The 20,283-nt window shown below is 29.9% G+C and overlaps 2 protein-coding genes across 2 annotated transcripts; one reads left to right on the forward strand and one right to left on the reverse strand.

The window, feature by feature from the left end:
* Window positions 1–16,525: 16,525 nt before the first annotated feature.
* On the reverse strand, window positions 16,526–17,507 carry LOC127289808 (cuticle protein-like). Its single transcript, XM_051317987.1, has 2 exons — window positions 17,340–17,507; window positions 16,526–16,987 (listed from the first exon to the last, which is right to left on the reverse strand). The coding sequence occupies exons 1-2, from the start codon at window positions 17,349–17,351 to the stop codon at window positions 16,634–16,636; spliced, it is 366 nt and encodes a 121-aa protein (XP_051173944.1). The 5' UTR covers window positions 17,352–17,507; the 3' UTR covers window positions 16,526–16,633.
* Window positions 17,508–18,825: 1,318 nt separating this feature from the next.
* Window positions 18,826–19,957, forward strand: LOC127289803 (larval cuticle protein A2B-like). Its single transcript, XM_051317980.1, has 2 exons — window positions 18,826–18,985; window positions 19,269–19,957. The coding sequence occupies exons 1-2, from the start codon at window positions 18,974–18,976 to the stop codon at window positions 19,863–19,865; spliced, it is 609 nt and encodes a 202-aa protein (XP_051173937.1). The 5' UTR covers window positions 18,826–18,973; the 3' UTR covers window positions 19,866–19,957.
* Window positions 19,958–20,283: the final 326 nt, after the last annotated feature.

Consider the following 20,283-nt stretch of genomic DNA (forward strand, 5'->3'; position numbering starts at 1 on the left):
TAGATTAGTGAAGTAGATTAGTGATCTAGATTAGTGATCTAGTTTAGTGATCTAGATTAATGATCTAGTTTAGTGATCTAGTTTAGTGATCTAGTTTAGTGATCTAGATTAGTGATCTAGTTTAGTGATCTAGATTAGTGATCTAGATTAGTGATCTAGTTTAGTGATCTAGTTTAGTGATCTAGATTAGTGATCTAGATTAGTGATCTAGATTAGTGATCTAGATTAGTGATCTAGTTTAGTGATCTAGTTTAGTGATCTAGATTAGTGATCTAGTTTAGTGATCTAGATTAGTGATCTAGATTAGTGATCTAGTTTAGTGATCTAGATTAGTGATCTAGTTTAGTGATCTAGATTAGTGATCTAGTTTAGTGATCTAGATTAATGATCTAGTTTAGTGATCTAGATTAGTGATCTAGATTAGTGATCTAGTTTAGTGATCTAGTTTAGTGATCTAGTTTAGTGATCTAGATTAGTGATCTAGTTTAGTGATCTAGTTTAGTGATCTAGTTTAGTGATCTAGATTAGTGATCTAGATTAGTGATCTAGTTTAGTGATCTAGTTTAGTGATCTAGATTAGTGATCTAGATTAGTGATCTAGTTTAGTGATCTAGTTTAGTGATCTAGATTAGTGATCTAGTTTAGTGATCTAGATTAGTGATCTAGTTTAGTGATCTTTAGTGATCTAGTTTAGTGATCTAGTTTAGTGATCTAGTTTAGTGATCTAGATTAGTGATCTAGTTTAGTGATCTAGTTTAGTGATCTAGTTTTGTGATCTAGTTTAGTGATCTAGTTTAGTGATCTAGTTTAGTGATCTAGTTTAGTGATCTAGATTAGTGATCTAGTTTAGTGATCTAGATTAGTGATCTAGTTTAGTGATCTTTAGTGATCTAGTTTAGTGATCTAGTTTAGTGATCTAGTTTAGTGATCTAGATTAGTGATCTAGTTTAGTGATCTAGTTTAGTGATCTAGTTTTGTGATCTAGATTAGTGATCTAGTTTAGTGATCTAGTTTAGTGATCTAGTTTAGTGATCTAGATTAGTGATCTAGTTTAGTGATCTAGTTTAGTGATCTAGATTAGTGATCTAGTTTAGTGATCTAGTTTAGTGATCTAGATTAGTGATCTAGATTAGTGATCTAGTTTAGTGATCTAGATTAGTGATCTAGTTTAGTGATCTAGTTTAGTGATCTAGATTAGTGATCTAGATTAGTGATCTAGTTTAGTGATCTAGATTAGTGATCTAGATTAGTGATCTAGTTTAGTGATCTAGTTTAGTGATCTAGTTTAGTGATCTAGTTTAGTGATCTAGATTAGTGATCTAGTTTAGTGATCTAGTTTAGTGATCTAGTTTAGTGATCTAGATTAGTGATCTAGATTAGTGATCTAGTTTAGTGATCTAGTTTAGTGATCTAGATTAGTGATCTAGTTTAGTAATCTAGTTTAGTGATCTAGTTTAGTGATCTAGATTAGTGATCTAGTTTAGTGATCTAGATTAGTGATCTAGATTAGTGATCTAGATTAGTGATCTAGTTTAGTGATCTAGATTAGTGATCTAGTTTAGTGATCTAGATTAGTGATCTAGATTAGTGATCTAGTTTAGTGATCTAGATTAGTGATCTAGTTTAGTGATCTAGATTAGTGATCTAGTTTAGTGATCTAGTTTAGTGATCTAGATTAGTGATCTAGATTAGTGATCTAGTTTAGTGATCTAGTTTAGTGAACTAGATTAGTGATCTAGATTAGTGATCTAGTTTAGTGATCTAGATTAATGATCTAGTTTAGTGATCTAGTTTAGTGATCTAGTTTAGTGATCTAGATTAGAGATCTAGTTTAGTGATCTAGATTAGTGATCTAGTTTAGTGATCTAGATTAGTGATCTAGTTTAGTGATCTAGATTAGTGATCTAGATTAGTGATCTAGTTTAGTGATCTAGTTTAGTGATCTAGATTAGTGATCTAGTTTAGTGATCTAGTTTAGTGATCTAGATTAGTGATCTAGATTAGTGATCTAGTTTAGTGATCTAGTTTAGTGATCTAGATTAGTGATCTAGATTAGTGATCTAGTTTAGTGATCTAGTTTAGTGATCTAGTTTAGTGATCTAGTTTAGTGATCTAGTTTAATGATCTAGTTTAATGATCTAGTTTAGTGATCTAGTTTAGTGATCTAGATTAGTGATCTAGTTTAGTGATCTAGTTTAGTAATCTAGTTTAGTGATCTAGTTTAGTGATCTAGATTAGTGATCTAGATTAGTGATCTAGATTAGTGATCTAGATTAGTGATCTAGATTAGTGATCTAGATTAGTGATCTAGTTTAGTGATCTAGATTAGTGATCTAGTTTAGTGATCTAGATTAGTGATCTAGATTAGTGATCTAGTTTAGTGATCTAGATTAGTGATCTAGTTTAGTGATCTAGATTAGTGATCTAGTTTAGTGATCTAGTTTAGTGATCTAGATTAGTGATCTAGATTAGTGATCTAGTTTAGTGATCTAGTTTAGTGATCTAGATTAGTGATCTAGTTTAGTGATCTAGTTTAGTGATCTAGATTAGTGATCTAGATTAGTGATCTAGATTAGTGATCTAGTTTAGTGATCTAGTTTAGTGATCTAGATTAGTGATCTAGATTAGTGATCTAGTTTAGTGATCTAGTTTAGTGATCTAGTTTAGTGATCTAGTTTAGTGATCTAGTTTAGTGATCTAGTTTAATGATCTAGTTTAATGATCTAGTTTAGTGATCTAGTTTAGTGATCTAGATTAGTGATCTAGTTTAGTGATCTAGTTTAGTGAACTAGATTAGTGATCTAGATTAGTGATCTAGTTTAGTGATCTAGATTAATGATCTAGTTTAGTGATCTAGTTTAGTGATCTAGTTTAGTGATCTAGTTTAGTGATCTAGTTTAGTGATCTAGTTTAGTGATCTAGTTTAGTGATCTAGTTTAGTGATCTAGATTAGTGATCTAGTTTAGTGATCTAGATTAGTGATCTAGTTTAGTGATCTTTAGTGATCTAGTTTAGTGATCTAGTTTAGTGATCTAGTTTAGTGATCTAGATTAGTGATCTAGTTTAGTGATCTAGTTTAGTGATCTAGTTTTGTGATCTAGATTAGTGATCTAGTTTAGTGATCTAGTTTAGTGATCTAGTTTAGTGATCTAGATTAGTGATCTAGTTTAGTGATCTAGTTTAGTGATCTAGATTAGTGATCTAGTTTAGTGATCTAGTTTAGTGATCTAGATTAGTGATCTAGATTAGTGATCTAGTTTAGTGATCTAGATTAGTGATCTAGTTTAGTGATCTAGTTTAGTGATCTAGATTAGTGATCTAGATTAGTGATCTAGTTTAGTGATCTAGATTAGTGATCTAGATTAGTGATCTAGTTTAGTGATCTAGTTTAGTGATCTAGTTTAGTGATCTAGTTTAGTGATCTAGATTAGTGATCTAGTTTAGTGATCTAGTTTAGTGATCTAGTTTAGTGATCTAGATTAGTGATCTAGATTAGTGATCTAGTTTAGTGATCTAGTTTAGTGATCTAGATTAGTGATCTAGTTTAGTAATCTAGTTTAGTGATCTAGTTTAGTGATCTAGATTAGTGATCTAGTTTAGTGATCTAGATTAGTGATCTAGATTAGTGATCTAGATTAGTGATCTAGTTTAGTGATCTAGATTAGTGATCTAGTTTAGTGATCTAGATTAGTGATCTAGATTAGTGATCTAGTTTAGTGATCTAGATTAGTGATCTAGTTTAGTGATCTAGATTAGTGATCTAGTTTAGTGATCTAGTTTAGTGATCTAGATTAGTGATCTAGATTAGTGATCTAGTTTAGTGATCTAGTTTAGTGAACTAGATTAGTGATCTAGATTAGTGATCTAGTTTAGTGATCTAGATTAATGATCTAGTTTAGTGATCTAGTTTAGTGATCTAGTTTAGTGATCTAGATTAGTGATCTAGTTTAGTGATCTAGATTAGTGATCTAGATTAGTGATCTAGTTTAGTGATCTAGTTTAGTGATCTAGATTAGTGATCTAGATTAGTGATCTAGATTAGTGATCTAGATTAGTGATCTAGTTTAGTGATCTAGTTTAGTGATCTAGATTAGTGATCTAGTTTAGTGATCTAGATTAGTGATCTAGATTAGTGATCTAGTTTAGTGATCTAGATTAGAGATCTAGTTTAGTGATCTAGATTAGTGATCTAGTTTAGTGATCTAGATTAGTGATCTAGATTAGTGATCTAGTTTAGTGATCTAGTTTAGTGATCTAGATTAGTGATCTAGTTTAGTGATCTAGTTTAGTGATCTAGATTAGTGATCTAGATTAGTGATCTAGTTTAGTGATCTAGTTTAGTGATCTAGATTAGTGATCTAGATTAGTGATCTAGTTTAGTGATCTAGTTTAGTGATCTAGTTTAGTGATCTAGTTTAGTGATCTAGTTTAATGATCTAGTTTAATGATCTAGTTTAGTGATCTAGTTTAGTGATCTAGATTAGTGATCTAGTTTAGTGATCTAGTTTAGTAATCTAGTTTAGTGATCTAGTTTAGTGATCTAGATTAGTGATCTAGATTAGTGATCTAGATTAGTGATCTAGATTAGTGATCTAGATTAGTGATCTAGTTTAGTGATCTAGATTAGTGATCTAGTTTAGTGATCTAGATTAGTGATCTAGATTAGTGATCTAGTTTAGTGATCTAGATTAGTGATCTAGTTTAGTGATCTAGATTAGTGATCTAGTTTAGTGATCTAGTTTAGTGATCTAGATTAGTGATCTAGATTAGTGATCTAGTTTAGTGATCTAGTTTAGTGATCTAGATTAGTGATCTAGTTTAGTGATCTAGTTTAGTGATCTAGATTAGTGATCTAGATTAGTGATCTAGATTAGTGATCTAGTTTAGTGATCTAGTTTAGTGATCTAGATTAGTGATCTAGATTAGTGATCTAGTTTAGTGATCTAGTTTAGTGATCTAGTTTAGTGATCTAGTTTAGTGATCTAGTTTAGTGATCTAGTTTAATGATCTAGTTTAATGATCTAGTTTAGTGATCTAGTTTAGTGATCTAGATTAGTGATCTAGTTTAGTGATCTAGTTTAGTAATCTAGTTTAGTGATCTAGTTTAGTGATCTAGATTAGTGATCTAGTTTAGTGATCTAGATTAGTGATCTAGATTAGTGATCTAGATTAGTGATCTAGATTAGTGATCTAGATTAGTGATCTAGTTTAGTGATCTAGTTTAGTGATCTAGTTTAGTGATCTAGTTTAGTGATCTAGTTTAGTGATCTAGTTTAGTGATCTAGTTTAGTGATCTAGATTAGTGATCTAGATTAGTGATCTAGTTTAGTGATCTAGTTTAGTGATCTAGTTTAGTGATCTAGTTTAGTGATCTAGATTAGTGATCTAGTTTAGTGATCTAGATTAGTGATCTAGTTTAGTGATCTTTAGTGATCTAGTTTAGTGATCTAGTTTAGTGATCTAGTTTAGTGATCTAGATTAGTGATCTAGTTTAGTGATCTAGTTTAGTGATCTAGTTTTGTGATCTAGTTTAGTGATCTAGTTTAGTGATCTAGTTTAGTGATCTAGTTTAGTGATCTAGATTAGTGATCTAGTTTAGTGATCTAGATTAGTGATCTAGTTTAGTGATCTAGATTAGTGATCTAGTTTAGTGATCTAGTTTAGTGATCTAGTTTAGTGATCTAGATTAGTGATCTAGTTTAGTGATCTAGTTTAGTGATCTAGTTTAGTGATCTAGATTAGTGATCTAGATTAGTGATCTAGTTTAGTGATCTAGATTAGTGATCTAGATTAGTGATCTAGTTTAGTGATCTAGTTTAGTGATCTAGATTAGTGATCTAGATTAGTGATCTAGTTTAGTGATCTAGTTTAGTGATCTAGATTAGTGATCTAGTTTAGTAATCTAGTTTAGTGATCTAGATTAGTGATCTAGATTAGTGATCTAGATTAGTGATCTAGATTAGTGATCTAGTTTAGTGATCTAGATTAGTGATCTAGTTTAGTGATCTAGATTAGTGATCTAGATTAGTGATCTAGTTTAGTGATCTAGATTAGTGATCTAGTTTAGTGATCTAGATTAGTGATCTAGTTTAGTGATCTAGTTTAGTGATCTAGATTAGTGATCTAGATTAGTGATCTAGTTTAGTGATCTAGTTTAGTGATCTAGATTAGTGATCTAGTTTAGTGATCTAGTTTAGTGATCTAGTTTAGTGATCTAGATTAGTGATCTAGATTAGTGATCTAGTTTAGTGATCTAGTTTAGTGATCTAGATTAGTGATCTAGATTAGTGATCTAGTTTAGTGATCTAGTTTAGTGATCTAGATTAGTGATCTAGTTTAGTGATCTAGTTTAGTGATCTAGTTTAGTGATCTAGATTAGTGATCTAGATTAGTGATCTAGTTTAGTGATCTAGTTTAGTGATCTAGATTAGTGATCTAGATTAGTGATCTAGTTTAGTGATCTAGTTTAGTGATCTAGTTTAGTGATCTAGTTTAGTGATCTAGTTTAGTGATCTAGTTTAATGATCTAGTTTAATGATCTAGTTTAGTGATCTAGTTTAGTGATCTAGATTAGTGATCTAGTTTAGTGATCTAGTTTAGTAATCTAGTTTAGTGATCTAGTTTAGTGATCTAGATTAGTGATCTAGACTAGTGATCTAGTTTAGTGATCTAGATTAGTGATCTAGATTAGTGATCTAGATTAGTGATCTAGATTAGTGATCTAGATTAGTGATCTAGTTTAGTGATCTAGTTTAGTGATCTAGTTTAGTGATCTAGTTTAGTGATCTAGTTTAGTGATCTAGTTTAGTGATCTAGATTAGTGATCTAGATTAGTGATCTAGTTTAGTGATCTAGTTTAGTGATCTAGTTTAGTGATCTAGTTTAGTGATCTAGATTAGTGATCTAGTTTAGTGATCTAGATTAGTGATCTAGTTTAGTGATCTTTAGTGATCTAGTTTAGTGATCTAGTTTAGTGATCTAGTTTAGTGATCTAGATTAGTGATCTAGTTTAGTGATCTAGTTTAGTGATCTAGTTTTGTGATCTAGATTAGTGATCTAGTTTAGTGATCTAGTTTAGTGATCTAGTTTAGTGATCTAGATTAGTGATCTAGTTTAGTGATCTAGTTTAGTGATCTAGATTAGTGATCTAGTTTAGTGATCTAGTTTAGTGATCTAGATTAGTGATCTAGATTAGTGATCTAGATTAGTGATCTAGATTAGTGATCTAGTTTAGTGATCTAGTTTAGTGATCTAGATTAGTGATCTAGATTAGTGATCTAGTTTAGTGATCTAGATTAGTGATCTAGATTAGTGATCTAGTTTAGTGATCTAGTTTAGTGATCTAGTTTAGTGATCTAGAATAGTGATCTAGTTTAGTGATCTAGTTTAGTGATCTAGTTTAGTGATCTAGATTAGTGATCTAGATTAGTGATCTAGTTTAGAGATCTAGATTAGTGATCTAGTTTAGTGATCTAATTTGTGATCTAGATTAGTGATCTAGTTTAGTGATCTAGATTAGTGATCTAGATTAGTGATCTAGTTTAGTGATCTAGATTAGTGATCTAGATTAGTGATCTAGTTTAGTGATCTAGATTAGTGATCTAGTTTAGTGATCTAGTTTAGTGATCTAGTTTAGTGATCTAGTTTAGTGATCTAGTTTAGTGATCTAGTTTAATGATCTAGTTTAATGATCTAGTTTAGTGATCTAGTTTAGTGATCTAGATTAGTGATCTAGTTTAGTGATCTAGTTTAGTAATCTAGTTTAGTGATCTAGTTTAGTGATCTAGATTAGTGATCTAGTTTAGTGATCTAGATTAGTGATCTAGTTTAGTGATCTAGATTAGTGATCTAGATTAGTGATCTAGTTTAGTGATCTAGTTTAGTGATCTAGATTAGTGATCTAGATTAGTGATCTAGATTAGTGATCTAGATTAGTGATCTAGTTTAGTGATCTAGTTTAGTGATCTAGATTAGTGATCTAGTTTAGTGATCTAGATTAGTGATCTAGATTAGTGATCTAGTTTAGTGATCTAGTTTAGTGATCTAGATTAGTGATCTAGTTTAGTGATCTAGATTAGTGATCTAGTTTAGTGATCTAGATTAGTGATCTAGTTTAGTGATCTAGATTAGTGATCTAGTTTAGTGATCTAGTTTAGTGATCTAGATTAGTGATCTAGATTAGTGATCTAGTTTAGTGATCTAGTTTAGTGATCTAGTTTAGTGATCTAGATTAGTGATCTAGATTAGTGATCTAGTTTAGTGATCTAGTTTAGTGATCTAGATTAGTGATCTAGATTAGTGATCTAGTTTAGTGATCTAGTTTAGTGATCTAGATTAGTGATCTAGATTAGTGATCTAGTTTAGTGATCTAGTTTAGTGATCTAGTTTAGTGATCTAGTTTAGTGATCTAGTTTAGTGATCTAGTTTAGTGATCTAGTTTAATGATCTAGTTTAATGATCTAGTTTAGTGATCTAGTTTAGTGATCTAGATTAGTGATCTAGTTTAGTGATCTAGTTTAGTAATCTAGTTTAGTGATCTAGTTTAGTGATCTAGATTAGTGATCTAGTTTAGTGATCTAGATTAGTGATCTAGATTAGTGATCTAGATTAGTGATCTAGATTAGTGATCTAGTTTAGTGATCTAGTTTAGTGATCTAGATTAGTGATCTAGATTAGTGATCTAGTTTAGAGATCTAGATTAGTGATCTAGTTTAGTGATCTAGTTTAGTGATCTAGATTAGTGATCTAGTTTAGTGATCTAGATTAGTGATCTAGATTAGTGATCTAGTTTAGTGATCTAGTTTAGTGATCTAGTTTAGTGATCTAGATTAGTGATCTAGTTTAGTGATCTAGTTTAGTGATCTAGTTTAGTGATCTAGTTTAGTAATCTAGATTAGTGATCTAGTTTAGTGATCTAGTTTAGTGATCTAGATTAGTGATCTAGTTTAGTGATCTAGTTTAGTGATCTAGATTAGTGATCTAGTTTAGTGATCTAGTTTAGTGATCTAGTTTAGTGATCTAGATTAGTGATCTAGATTAGTGATCTAGTTTAGTGATCTAGATTAGTGATCTAGTTTAATGATCTAGTTTAGTGATCTAGTTTAATGATCTAGTTTAGTGATCTAGATTAGTGATCTAGTTTAATGATCTAGATTAGTGATCTAGTTTAGTGATCTAGTTTAGTGATCTAGTTTAGTGATCTAGTTTAGTGATCTAGTTTAGTGATCTAGTTTAGTGATCTAGATTAGTGATCTAGTTTAGTGATCTAGTTTAGTGATCTAGTTTAGTGATCTAGTTTAGTGATCTAGTTTAGTGATCTAGATTAGTGATCTAGTTTAGTGATCTAGTTTAGTGATCTAGTTTTGTGATCTAGATTAGTGATCTAGATTAGTGAACTAGATTAGTGATCTAGATTAGTGATCTAGTTTAGTGATCTAGATTAGTGATCTAGTTTAGTGATCTAGTTTAGTGGTCTAGATTAGTGATCTAGATTAGTGATCTAGTTTAGTGATCTAGATTAGTGATCTAGATTAGTGATCTAGTTTAGTGATCTAGTTTAGTGATCTAGTTTAGTGATCTAGATTAGTGATCTAGATTAGTGATCTAGTTTAGTGATCTAGTTTAGTGATCTAGATTAGTGATCTAGATTAGTGATCTAGTTTAGAGATCTAGATTAGTGATCTAGTTTAGTGATCTAGTTTAGTGATCTAGATTAGTGATCTAGTTTAGTGATCTAGATTAGTGATCTAGATTAGTGATCTAGTTTAGTGATCTAGTTTAGTGATCTAGTTTAGTGATCTAGTTTAGTGATCTAGGTTAGTGATCTAGATTAGTGATCTAGTTTAGTGATCTAGTTTAGTGATCTAGTTTAGTGATCTAGTTTAGTGATCTAGATTAGTGATCTAGATTAGTGATCTAGATTAGTGATCTAGATTAGTGATCTAGTTTAGTGATCTAGTTTAGTGATCTAGATTAGTGATCTAGTTTAGTGATCTAGATTAGTGATCTAGATTAGTGATCTAGTTTAGTGATCTAGTTTAGTGATCTAGATTAGTGATCTAGTTTAGTGATCTAGATTAGTGATCTAGTTTAGTGATCTAGATTAGTGATCTAGTTTAGTGATCTAGATTAGTGATCTAGTTTAGTGATCTAGTTTAGTGATCTAGATTAGTGATCTAGATTAGTGATCTAGTTTAGTGATCTAGTTTAGTGATCTAGTTTAGTGATCTAGATTAGTGATCTAGATTAGTGATCTAGTTTAGTGATCTAGTTTAGTGATCTAGATTAGTGATCTAGATTAGTGATCTAGTTTAGTGATCTAGTTTAGTGATCTAGTTTAGTGATCTAGTTTAGTGATCTAGTTTAATGATCTAGTTTAGTGATCTAGTTTAGTGATCTAGTTTAGTGATCTAGATTAGTGATCTAGTTTAGTGATCTAGTTTAGTGATCTAGTTTAGTGATCTAGTTTAGTAATCTAGATTAGTGATCTAGTTTAGTGATCTAGTTTAGTGATCTAGATTAGTGATCTAGTTTAGTGATCTAGTTTAGTGATCTAGATTAGTGATCTAGTTTAGTGATCTAGTTTAGTGATCTAGTTTAGTGATCTAGATTAGTGATCTAGATTAGTGATCTAGTTTAGTGATCTAGATTAGTGATCTAGTTTAATGATCTAGTTTAGTGATCTAGTTTAATGATCTAGTTTAGTGATCTAGATTAGTGATCTAGTTTAATGATCTAGATTAGTGATCTAGTTTAGTGATCTAGTTTAGTGATCTAGTTTAGTGATCTAGTTTAGTGATCTAGTTTAGTGATCTAGTTTAGTGATCTAGATTAGTGATCTAGTTTAGTGATCTAGTTTAGTGATCTAGTTTAGTGATCTAGTTTAGTGATCTAGATTAGTGATCTAGTTTAGTGATCTAGTTTAGTGATCTAGTTTTGTGATCTAGATTAGTGATCTAGATTAGTGAACTAGATTAGTGATCTAGATTAGTGATCTAGTTTAGTGATCTAGATTAGTGATCTAGTTTAGTGATCTAGTTTAGTGGTCTAGATTAGTGATCTAGATTAGTGATCTAGTTTAGTGATCTAGATTAGTGATCTAGATTAGTGATCTAGTTTAGTGATCTAGTTTAGTGATCTAGTTTAGTGATCTAGATTAGTGATCTAGATTAGTGATCTAGTTTAGTGATCTAGTTTAGTGATCTAGATTAGTGATCTAGATTAGTGATCTAGTTTAGAGATCTAGATTAGTGATCTAGTTTAGTGATCTAGTTTAGTGATCTAGATTAGTGATCTAGTTTAGTGATCTAGATTAGTGATCTAGATTAGTGATCTAGTTTAGTGATCTAGTTTAGTGATCTAGTTTAGTGATCTAGTTTAGTGATCTAGGTTAGTGATCTAGATTAGTGATCTAGTTTAGTGATCTAGTTTAGTGATCTAGTTTAGTGATCTAGTTTAGTGGTCTAGATTAGTGATCTAGATTAGTGATCTAGTTTAGTGATCTAGATTAGTGATCTAGATTAGTGATCTAGTTTAGTGATCTAGTTTAGTGATCTAGTTTAGTGATCTAGATTAGTGATCTAGATTAGTGATCTAGTTTAGTGATCTAGTTTAGTGATCTAGATTAGTGATCTAGATTAGTGATCTGGTTTAGAGATCTAGATTAGTGATCTAGTTTAGTGATCTAGTTTAGTGATCTAGATTAGTGATCTAGTTTAGTGATCTAGATTAGTGATCTAGATTAGTGATCTAGTTTAGTGATCTACTTTAGTGATCTAGATTAGTGAACTAGATTAGTGATCTAGATTAGTGATCTAGTTTAGTGATCTAGATTAATGATCTAGTTTAGTGATCTAGTTTAGTGATCTAGTTTAGTGATCTAGATTAGTGATCTAGTTTAGTGATCTAGATTAGTGATCTAGTTTAGTGATCTAGATTAGTGATCTAGATTAGTGATCTAGTTTAGTGATCTAGTTTAGTGATATAGTTTAGTGATATAGTTTAGTGATCTAGTTTAGTGATCTAGTTTAGTGATCTAGTTTAGTGATCTAGTTTAGTGATCTAGATTAGTGATCTAGTTTAGTGATCTAGTTTAGTGATCTAGTTTAGTGATCTAGGTTAGTGATCTAGATTAGTGATCTAGTTTAGTGATCTAGATTAGTGATCTAGTTTAGTGATCTAGTTTAGTGATCTAGATTAGTGATCTAGATTAGTGATCTAGTTTAGTGATCTAGTTTAATGATCTAGATTAGTGATCTAGTTTAGTGATCTAGTTTAGTGATCTAGATTAGTGATCTAGTTTAGTGATCTAGTTTAGTGATCTAGATTAGTGATCTAGATTAGTGATCTAGATTAGTGATCTAGATTAGTGATCTAGTTTAATGATCTAGTTTAGTGATCTAGTTTAATGATCTAGTTTAGTGATCTAGATTAGTGATCTAGATTAGTGATCTAGATTAGTGATCTAGTTTAGTGATCTAGTTTAGTGATCTAGTTTAGTGATCTAGATTAGTGATCTAGTTTAGTGATCTAGTTTAGTGATCTAGTTTAGTGATCTAGATTAGTGATCTAGTTTAGTGATCTAGTTTAGTGATCTAGATTAGTGATCTAGTTTAGTGATCTAGTTTAGTGATCTAGATTAGTGATCTAGTTTAGTGATCTAGTTTAGTGATCTAGTTTAGTGATCTAGATTAGTGATCTAGTTTAGTGATCTAGATTAGTGATCTAGTTTAGTGATCTAGTTTAGTGATCAAGTTTAGTGATCTAGTTTAGTGATCTAGATTAGTGATCTAGTTTAGTGATCTAGTTTAGTGATCTAGATTAGTGATCTAGTTTAATGATCTAGTTTAGTGATCTAGATTAGTGATCTAGTTTAGTGATCTAGTTTAGTGATCTAGTTTAGTGATCTAGTTTAGTGATTTAGTTTAGTGATCTAGTTTAGTGATCTAGTTTGGTGATCGAGATTAGTGATCTAGTTTAGTGATCTAGTTTAGTGATCTAGTTTAGTGATCTAGTTTAGTGATCTAGATTAGTGATCTAGTTTAGTGATCTAGATTAGTGATCTAGTTTAATGATCTAGTTTAGTGATCTAGTTTAATGATCTAGTTTAGTGATCTAGATTAGTGATCTAGATTAGTGATCTAGTTTAGTGATCTAGTTTAGTGATCTAGTTTAGTGATCTAGATTAGTGATCTAGTTTAGTGATCTAGTTTAGTGATCTAGTTTAGTGATCTAGATTAGTGATCTAGTTTAGTGATCTAGTTTAGTGATCTAGTTTAGTGATCTAGTTTAGTGATCTAGTTTAGTGATCTAGTTTAGTGATCTAGTTTAGTGATCTAGATTAGTGATCTAGTTTAGTGATCTAGATTAGTGATCTAGTTTAGTGATCTAGTTTAGTGATCTAGTTTAGTGATCTAGTTTAGTGATCTAGATTAGTGATCTAGTTTAGTGATCTTTAGTGATCTAGTTTAGTGATCTAGTTTAGTGATCTAGATTAGTGATCTAGTTTAGTGATCTAGTTTAGTGATCTAGTTTAGTGATCTAGTTTAGTGATCTAGTTTAGTGATCTAGATTAGTGATCTAGTTTAGTGATCTAGTTTAGTGATCTAGTTTAGTGATCTAGTTTAGTGATCTAGATTAGTGATCTAGTTTAGTGATCTAGTTTAATGATCTAGTTTAGTGATCTAGTTTAGTGATCTAGTTTAGTGATCTAGTTTAGTGATCTAGATTAGTGATCTAGTTTAGTGATCTAGTTTAATGATCTAGTTTAGTGATCTAGATTAGTAATCTAGATTAGTGATCTAGTTTAGTGATCTAGTTTAGTGATCTAGTTTAGTGATCTAGTTTAGTGATCTAGTTTAGTGATCTAGTTTAATGATCTAGTTTAGTGATCTAGTTTAGTGATCTAGTTTAGTGATCTAGATTAGTGATCTAGATTAGTGATCTAGTTTAGTGATCTAGATTAGTGATCTAGTTTAATGATCTAGATTAGTAATCTAGATTAGTAATCTAGATTAGTAATCTAGATTAGTGATCTAGTTTAGTGATCTAGTTTAGTGATCTAGTTTAGTGATCTAGTTTAGTGATCTAGTTTAGTGATCTAGTTTAGTGATCTAGTTTAGTGATCTAGTTTAGTGATCTAGTTTAGTGATCTAGTTTAGTGATCTAGTTTAGTGATCTAGATTAGTGATCTAGTTTAGTGATCTAGATTAGTGATCTAGTTTAGTGATCTAGTTTAGTGATCTAGATTAGTGATCTAGTTTAGTGATCTAGTTTAGTGATCTAGATTAGTGATCTAGTTTAGTGATCTAGTTTAGTGATCTAGATTAGTGATCTAGTTTAGTGATCTAGTTTAGTGATCTAGTTTAGTGATCTAGTTTAGTGATCTAGTTTAGTGATCTAGTTTAGTGATCTAGTTTAGTGATCTAGTTTAGTGATCTAGTTTAGTGATCTAGTTTAGTGATCTAGTTTAGTGATCTAGTTTAGTGATCTAGTTTAGTGATCTAGTTTAGTGATCTAGTTTAGTGATCTAGTTTAGTGATCTAGATTAGTGATCTAGATTAGTGATCTAGTTTAGTGATCTAGATTAGTGATCTAGATTAGTGATCTAGTTTAGTGATCTAGTTTAGTGATCTAGATTAGTGATCTAGATTAGTGATCTAGTTAAGTGATCTAGTTTAGTGATCTAGATTAGTGATCTAGTTTAGTGATCTAGATTAGTGATCTAGATTAGTCACTAAACTAGATCACTAAACTAGATCACTAATCTAGATCACTAAACTAGATCACTAATCTAGATCACTAATCTAGATCACTAAACTAGATCACTAATGTAGATCACTAAACTAGATCACTAATCTAGATCACTAATCTAGATCACTAATCTAGATCACTTAACTAGATCACTAAACTAGATCACTAATCTAGATCTTTAAACTAGATCACTAAACTAGATCACTAAACTAGATCACTAATCTAGATCACTAATCTAGATCACTAATCTAGATCACTAATCTAGATCACTAATCTAGATCACTAATCTAGATCACTAAACTAGATTACTAATCTAGATCACTAATCTAGATCACTAAACTAGAACACTAATGTAGATCACTAAACTAGATCACTAACCTAGATCACTAAACTAGATCACTAATCTAGATCACTAATCTAGATCACTAATCTAGATCACTAAACTAGATCACTAAACTAGATCACTAAACTAGATCACTAAACTAGATCAGTAATCTAGATCACTAAACTAGATCACTAATCTAGATCACTAAACTAGATCACTAAACTAGATCACTAATCTAGATCACTAAACTAGATCACTAATCTAGATCACTAAACTAGATCACTAATCTAGATCACTTAACTAGATCACTAAACTAGATCACTAATCTAGATCACTAAACTAGATCACTAAACTAGATCACTAAACTAGATCACTAATCTAGATCACTAATCTAGATCACTAATCTAGATCACTAATCTAGATCACTAATCTAGATCACTAATCTAGATCACTAATCTAGATCACTAATCTAGATCACTAATCTAGATCACTAATCTAGATCACTAATCTAGATCACTTAACTAGATCACTAAACTAGATCACTAATCTAGATCTTTAAACTAGATCACTAAACTAGATCACTAAACTAGATCACTAATCTAGATCACTAATCTAGATCACTAATCTAGATCACTAATCTAGATCACTAATCTAGATCACTAATCTAGATCACTAATCTAGATCACTAAACTAGATTACTAATCTAGATCACTAATCTAGATCACTAAACTAGAACACTAATGTAGATCACTAAACTAGATCACTAACCTAGATCACTAAACTAGATCACTAATCTAGATCACTAATCTAGATCACTAATCTAGATCACTAAACTAGATCACTAAACTAGATCACTAAACTAGATCACTAAACTAGATCACTAAACTAGATCACTAAACTAGATCAGTAATCTAGATCACTAAACTAGATCACTAATCTAGATCACTAAACTAGATCACTAAACTAGATCACTAATCTAGATCACTAAACTAGATCACTAATCTAGATCACTAAACTAGATCACTAATCTAGATCACTTAACTAGATCACTAAACTAGATCACTAATCTAGATCACTAAACTAGATCACTAAACTAGATCACTAAACTAGATCACTAAACTAGATCACTAATCTAGATCACTAATCTAGATCACTAATCTAGATCACTAATCTAGATCACTAATCTAGATCACTAATCTAGATCACTAATCTAGATCACTAATCTAGATCACTAATCTAGATCACTAATCTAGATCACTAATCTAGATCACTAATCTAGATCACTAATCTAGATCACTAATCTAGATCACTAATCTAGATCACTAAACTAGATCATTTTAGTTAAACCTGTCGTCTCTTCCCGACAGCTGTGTGATCATGTTGATAAAGAATAATTTTTCTTTTTCCGTGTATAGATTGTGAAACATTTGAAATAATTCAACTATAAAATTCGGATTTTAAATAATTTATTCAATCAAAATTTGTAACAAAAAATTATATGCAATTTGAATATTATGATCTTACAATTTGAGATAATTGTATTTGTTATGTAAATTTTTAAGCCCATCCAGCTGAAGTATATGTCAATGGGGCAGCAACTTTAGCATAAGTTGGAACTGAATATGTTGCAACTGCAGGAGCAGCGACAACTGGTGCAGCAATTGTTTTTACAATAGGTGCTGTGTATGCTGGTGCACTGTAAGCTGATGCTGTATAAATTGGTGCACTGTAAACTTGTGGTACAGTATTTACAGTTTTCACAATTGATGAACTTGAATGAGCAAGAACTGGAGCAGCTGCATAAGTTTTCACAACAGCTGGTGCTGAATAAGTCAAAGGTGCTGCATATTGCACTGGAGCAGAAATAATTCCAGCACTTGCCAAAGCCAAACAGGCGGCGAATACAAAGAGCTGAAAAAATTAACAATTATTTATTTAAAAATAAAAAAAAACAATTTTAATTTAATTAAATACAATTCTCAATTTAATATCAATCTTCATAATAATTTAAAAATATAATTAATATTTTATTATTAAAGTTATCAGAATTATAATATTTTCAAATGGAGAATATTTTTAAACGAAAAAAATACTCTCAAAAGAAGAATATTTTCATATAAGAAAGATTATTCTTGAAATAAGAATATTTAAAAATTTGTTTCTTATTTCAAAAAGATATATACATATATATATTTTCAGTGAAAAGTATAAAATAGAAACTAGAAGGAAATATAATTATTCTTAAATTTAGAATATTACTTACTTTGAAAGCCATTTTTTCTAAAGTGTTGATTAGTTACTTTGCTGCTTGCAAATGATGTCTTTCTGTGAAAAAGATTTGGCTTTTATAGTTGTTGTATATCGTGGTCACGTCATAAAGTTCATGTCCTTATAGATCAACCTCTATGACAGATACACTAAAATGAAAGACATATAGGAGAAAGAAATTGAGTAAGAGAGATATTCAAAGATAATAGATTTTAAACTGCTATGTATATGTGTTGCGTAGAACCAATTGCACATTACATGTATATCTAAAAATAGTTTCTCTTCAAAAAAAAAAAAAAAAGAAGTTTGGAAATGATGAATAATTTAACAAGTTATTTATGAGACTAATTTATATAAAAAAAAATCTAATGCACATGAGCAAAAATTAAAAAAAGAAAAAGACTTTATTGATGATTCATTCAAAAATAATATAATAAATTTTTGATTAAATTTTTTTTTTTTTTGAGAAAATCAATTTAATTTCCTTTGTAATAAAGTTTTTATAGATTTCAACCTTGAATTCATATTTTTCCCATGTCTAGTGCCACTGTTTTAATATTAAAAGAAAAGAAAAAATTCAAAATGACTTTACAATATTATTCTCTATACCAAAAGGTCTATTCAAACTCATATGCGACCTTTCGTAATGACTGTTATAAAAGTGAATATCATATACATGTTTTTTTTTGTTATGTCATATTATTATAAAATAAAAAATAAATCCTGAGAGAAATTTTCAAGAAAAAAAAATTATTAATTTTAAAACAAAAAAATAGGTATGAAAATTAATTAATAGGAAATCTATTATTGTTTTATAATTTGTTTATTAAAGTTAATTTAATTTGGTTTTTATTTAAAAATTTATTTAATTAATTAATTATTTATTTAATTTAAAAAAAAGTAATTTAAATAATAAATGAATATAAAAATATAAAATTGTTTTATTATTTATATATTAAAAATAATTTAAATAATAAACAATGAATTTAAAAAGTACGAATGGTTAAAAATTAAAATTAACATAAAAAAAATTCATAACTAAATAATTTAAAAAAAAAAATTAATGACATTAAATTTAAATGAGGCTGAAGTCCGCAACGTTTTCAAAAACGAAAAATTAAAATTTATTTTTTCATGTCAATTTATCTCTAATTTTGATTTGCACAAATTTTCAAGAAATTAATACTTTTATAAAAACCCCCAAATAACTTTAATTTTAACCAAAATTAATGGATATTGTCTAATTATTTTTTCGTTTTCATTTATAAAAACGTTGTGGACTCATAAATTTAAAAGGATAAATAAATTAATATAAAAAAATCCATATATAAAAAATTATTGTAAAACTATAGAAAAATTACTTTCAAGAGACAAGGACACGACCTGGTCGACGCTTAATGTGGTTCAGTCAAATAATTGGTCGTCGTCCCCCCCCCTGACATTGCCTGAGGGTGTGATCCAGTTTCTTGCCCAATTCCTCTTATTACAGAGCCCTGACCACCAAAAATCGAATGTACACAGACCGCTTACATCACATCTAACGTCTTGTTTCGCCTCCTATAAAAGTCGAATTCTCCACTTCGAAAGACATCATTTGCAATCCAGCAACTGTACCATTCAAAACAAAATATGGCATTCAAGGTACGAAAACATTTTCAATTTTTTTTTGTATCCTTAATTGTTAAGTTGGTAATCATAATTTGTCAATTATTACTGTAGAATAAGTTGATAAAATCTCAATTTTCAAAAATTACTTTTTATATATTTTTTCTTTCATTTAATTTTATAGTATTATTTTATTTTATGGAATTCTAATATATGATTCTTCATAAATAAAATTTTGAAATATATTAAATAAATTTAATTATCATACTAAATATTATATAAAATCAGGAAAATTTAGAATAAAAATTTTCATTTGCAGTTCCTCGCTTTTGTTGCTCTTGTTGCAACTGCACGTGCAGGTTTTATTGGTGCACCAGCTGCGGTTCAATATGCAGCACCTGTTGCTAAATTAGCCTACGCCGCTCAACCAGCGATATCATATGCCCCTCAACAATTAGCGTACGCTGCGCCAGCGGCTCATGTACAAGTGGCTCATGCCGCTCCAGTTGCTCACACTTATGCCGCAGCTCCAGTTGCATACGCCGCTGCTCCAGTTGCCAAAGTTGTTAAAACAGTTGACACTGAATACGATCCTCATCCTCAATACAGTTACGCCTATGATGTTCAAGATGCATTGACCGGTGATTCAAAAACACAACACGAAACTCGTGACGGTGATGTCGTTCATGGAAGTTATTCTCTCATTGAAGCTGATGGAACTAAAAGAACAGTCGAATACACCGCCGATGATGTCAATGGATTCAATGCAGTTGTACACAAAGAGCCAGCACTTAAAACCGTCGCTGCTGCTCCAGTTGCTTATGCTGCACCTGCACACATCGCCTACAGTGCACCATTGCCCCACGCTAAAGTTGTTGCACCTCTCTCCTACGCCAGCAACGCTTATTATCACTGATTTACCTCAAAAAAAAATTAATTCTATTTATTATTTGCTAAGTGTCGAGTCTCATTAAATGATTTTATATAAAAAAAAAATTCCATTTTGTATTATTATTTGTTACATTCATTTTCCAAATCCATAATTATTATGAGCCAAAAGTTTTGAACGTTCAAATGAACGAAATTTTTTTTTTGCAACTTTATGTATGAATTTCATTACAAAATATTGTTTTAAATATCTAAAAAGAAGTTATTTAATTTACTGTTTTATTTTACATTGCTATCATAATTTTTCAATAATTTATAGGTTGAAAAAAATATTTCGTTCATTTGAACGTTCAAAACTTTTGGCTCATTAATTATTTCCCACATCAATTATAAGCAAATTTTATAAAATAGAACCGAATTTTCATTGAACTCTAATTTCATTGAAA

This window comes from Leptopilina boulardi, unplaced genomic scaffold (genome assembly GCF_019393585.1).
Source record: "Leptopilina boulardi isolate dan_hultmark-lab unplaced genomic scaffold, ZJU_Lbou_2.1 LbouV2_51, whole genome shotgun sequence".
Classification (NCBI taxonomy): Eukaryota; Metazoa; Arthropoda; class Insecta; order Hymenoptera; family Figitidae; genus Leptopilina; species Leptopilina boulardi.